Source organism: Austrofundulus limnaeus, unplaced genomic scaffold (genome assembly GCF_001266775.1).
Source record: "Austrofundulus limnaeus strain Quisiro unplaced genomic scaffold, Austrofundulus_limnaeus-1.0 Scaffold964, whole genome shotgun sequence".
Classification (NCBI taxonomy): Eukaryota; Metazoa; Chordata; class Actinopteri; order Cyprinodontiformes; family Rivulidae; genus Austrofundulus; species Austrofundulus limnaeus.
This window is the reverse complement of record NW_013953366.1, coordinates 28628-32728: the sequence shown is the minus strand read 5'-3', so window position 1 is coordinate 32728 and position 4101 is coordinate 28628. Positions and strand designations below refer to the sequence as shown.

Genomic DNA, 4101 nt, shown 5'->3' with positions numbered 1-4101 from the left:
GGCTCAGACTCTGGTTCTAGATCAGACTCTGGCTCTGGGACAGACTCTGGCTCTGGGACAGACTCTGACTCTGGGTCAGACTCTGGCTCTGGGTCAGACTCTGGCTCTGGGTTAGACTCTGGTTCTGGGTCAGACTCTGGTTCTGGGTCAGACTCTGGTTCTGGGTCAGACTCTGGTTCTGGGTCAGACTCTGGCTCAGAGTTGTAAAATAACTAATTACAAATACTTTGTTACTGTACTTAAGTAGAATTTTTAGGTATCTGTACTGTACTTGAGTAATTATTTTTCAGCGTACTTTTTACTTTTACTCATTACACTTTTACACAATTATCTGTACTTTCTACTCACTACATTTTTTAAAAAAGTTAAGAAGTAGAAAGTTGTTACTCCTGTTTTATTCTGAGTTGTTGTTACTTAAAAAACTATCCTGATAAACTGTGTCTCCTGGACAGTGAATTTAATTGTGGTTGGATAAGAAGTATAAATACCGTATTTATTCATGTATAATACGATCATCATTTTTTGAGCTAAAAAGGATTAAAAATCTAATTATCAATATCCCGTGTATAATACTACTTCCCCACTTTATGGATGATTTTTAGGGTTAAATTTCTATTATACATGAATAAATACAGTATTTACCATTCTGACACACTATTAATTTGTACACAACCCATCACAGCTCCATGCTGTTAGAAAAAAAATACTTTTGAGAAGTCACCTCCCAATAAATGTCATTTTGGAAAATCTAACTGCTCACTTTTACTCAGTACTTTTACTTTTAATACTTAAGTAGATTTTGTGCCAGAAATTTACTTTTGATACTTAAATACAAAAAATGTCAGATACTTTATAACTTTTACTCAAGTAACATTTTTAGAGAAGACTTTAATTTTGACCAAAGTATTTTTATGATAAGATACTTGTACTTTTACTCAAGTATCACTCTGAGGTACTTTATACAACACTGGTCTGGCTCCGACCTGTGAGGCTGGATGGACAAGTCTTCTGTTGCTCACATCGTTTGAATAAATTGTAAATAAAAAGCTTCTGCACTGCTTGAAAACACTAAGCCTTTCTCTCAAGCTGGAGTGGACTGATCTGGAAGCTGGACAGTATCAAAACCAGCTGCTTTGAGAAATACAGCAGAAAAGGGGTGAAAGAGGGGCTGGTAAGGTTAGAATAAGGAGGAGTTCAGATCAAAGATTGTAGTTCCACTTTATAAAGACCCCAACTGCCATAACCATATCCTCAGACCCCACATTTCAACAGAACTGTGTATTTTTCATGTGTGCCCTAATGAGTCATTGTGACACAAGAAGCACAGAGTTCATATGCATAAGAACATTGGATTATTCATTACTTATTATGAAAATGTTACCTTTCTGTAGATGAATGATGTCAGGGAAGTTTGCAAGCAGTCCTTGATAGAGGGAAAGTTTATCCAGCATCTGAAAGAGGTCGTACTTTGGTTGCTCTGCAAACATCTCTCCAATGTTTTCATAGGTGCGGCCCGTGTGGGAAATGGCGTTGTTGAGTGCGTCCGACTTGTAGGGCGGGTCCAGCGTGAACGACTGGCTGATGGACTGGAAGGAGTTTCCTAGTCTCTGGAACTCCCTCCTGAATCCACCCAGGTGCTTTCGCACCAGCTCTGAGGCAACGTGCGTGAGCTGCATCACGCTGTCGTCCATTTTCTTGGCGAACGTCTTGAAGTTGTCTACCCTTTCCTCAACGTCCTGAAGGTCCTGGTGCTCACTGGGGATTTGGAGGGTCAACATGAAGTGAGCGCCCACCATCTCGTCCTTCTCCGCTCGCCTCTTTCCCAGTTTCCACTGCTTATCATCAGTGCACATCAAAAAGTGCTCGAAGCCTTCGTACTGGGAGAGGACTGGATGACTTGTCATATGGTTCATCCACAGTATTAGTCGCCGCTTACGCTTCTCAATGAAGTCTTCCTCGAATCGGCCCGTAGCCTGCTTCTCAGGGAGGTGAGGCACAGAGATCACAGTAAACTTGTGCAGTAGACGGTTATAAAGCCAGTCAAAGTGTTTGTAGCGCCTGTAGACAGGATTCCCCGTGTGGCTCGGCGTGACCCGGTACGATATGTAGGTCTTAATACCCTTGAACTTTGTCTGTTTGGTGGGGTCTTCAATGGAGCAGGTGAAAGGCTGTGGGTTCTCCTTCCATCGAGGCCCCAGGGGACCCATCTCAATAGTATACGATTCGGCAATCTTTGCCATCATGGGGACGTCACCAAGCACAAACGCCTCTACTCCTGAGCGGACAAAGCTGGAAAACCTGTTCAAGTTTCTTCCCACCACACTGCCCTTCCTTGAGCTGGACATGCCATCCTGTCCTGAAGCTGATTTGCTCCTGTAGTGTACGTTGGGGTTGTTCGACAGTTGGGTCTGATATGCATGTCCATTGGCTCCAGGACCCCTAGTGTTATCACCATCCTCCACAACTGTAGACCCATCGTCCCAGTCATCCCAGTCGTCGTAATCGTCTTCATCGTAAATCCGCCCAGAGTTAAGTGAGGTGTTTGGGGTGGACAGGAAGTAGGAGGAGTCATTTCCTAGAGAGCCTTCTGGGCTTATGGAGCAGTCAGTCACGTTAGAGTTGGATCTGGTGCGAATAACCTTCACGTAGGATGCAGGGAATAGACCCCTCTCCCCTCGGGTGTTCTCCCCTCGGAACCAGCCATCCACCGAGTTCTCATCGAAGATAAGCACTTCCTCATTCTCTTGGATGCTAATCTCCTCTTTGTTTTCACTTATGAAAGTATAAAGGGCAACACCTTTCACTGACATCTTGGTACTCAAATGGGTCCTAAACCATAAACTAAATGAACATGGTGTCCATGTTAGACTGGTGGGACATAATTAGAGCATGCTGTATCAAAAGATTAACCACTGGATTACAATACTTGAAGCAAATCTGAAGTTGTGTGACGTTGAATCAGGAGGGCAAACACACAATAAATTTAATAGCCTACTAACAAAAACGTTCGTCTATCCACCAAAAATGGATTAGACATTTACAGCCCATTCAGGATCCTGCTCTATTTTATTGTCCCTAACTGCCTAACAAACTTTCAGCTATAGCATCACCTTCTTCGTCACAAAGAACTATTTTTCCTACGTTCACATTACAAACAGGTTCAGAAACAAACAAAAAAAAAACCCGTTTTCACCAAAATGCTCCTCCAAAAGCACCGACAGCCGTTTTAATCCTTTAGTGATGCTCGTGATGAACACATTTCCAGAAGAGATTCACGCAGAAAGACGAAACACAGACGGCGGGGAGAGTGATTGTTTGCCAGTGCATTGTTTTTCAGCCTGCACCGCATTCCCTCAGACTGAAACTTGCTGTGTTTTCCTGCTGCGCATCTTCACTCGATCCTTACGATCCGGAGCGAGGAGCAAAGCCTCTCCAAGGTGTCGACACACATCACGAAGCACGTTGTTTTTCTCTATAACCGTATTCCTTAACAAGCTGTAACAAAGTGACTCTTTCCATGACGTGAGGCTCAGACAACTGAGGGCAAGTTGGACTTTTTTCACCAGTTCCTTTATGTTCTGTTTGAGAGCAGACTGCCACCTGCAGGACGACCGGAGCACTACAACATGGAAACACTGTTTGTTGACAGGCTGTGTGTAAACAACAACAACACGACCAAAACAACGTTTCTATAATCCAGTGATCTGTCAAAGGTTTTCGGTTTTTATTATTTTTTAGTAGCAGTAGTTTATTCGTTTCATTTGTAATACAAAATTAACAAAGTTCAAAAAAACATACAATCAAAATGAAATCAAATGGAATGAAAGGATGCAGAAGAAGAATAAATCTTATAATATCTGCACCTTTTTATACCCAAAATATGTTCAAAAGAAAAGTAAAATACAATAAAAATTCAAAACAACTTAAAACACTTAAAATGAATTAAAACAAAAATTAAGACACCAACTCAAACAACAATTATCATGAATTCACTTATAATTCTCTATATTTCTTCAGAATACTATTTTTTTAACATCCTCTTCAATATATACAAGGTTCTGGTCGTTTTTTATAAATAATGTTTTAAAAACTGTGTAGACA

At 41.5% G+C, this 4101-nt stretch overlaps 1 protein-coding gene across 2 annotated transcripts in view; it reads right to left on the bottom strand.

The window, feature by feature from the left end:
• The window catches only part of snx33 (sorting nexin 33), a 59194-nt gene extending 55640 nt beyond the window's left edge, over positions 1 to 3554 (bottom strand). The window contains exon 1 of one of the 2 annotated variants that reach the window (XM_014029889.1): positions 1382 to 3554. In XM_014029889.1, coding sequence (XP_013885343.1) covers positions 1382 to 2810 — 1429 coding nt within the window. In that variant the 5' untranslated portion in view covers positions 2811 to 3554. The remainder of the gene's footprint in view (positions 1 to 1381) is intronic. The other variant, XM_014029888.1, reaches the window with a different exon arrangement.
• Between the last annotated feature and the right edge of the window lie 547 nt (positions 3555 to 4101).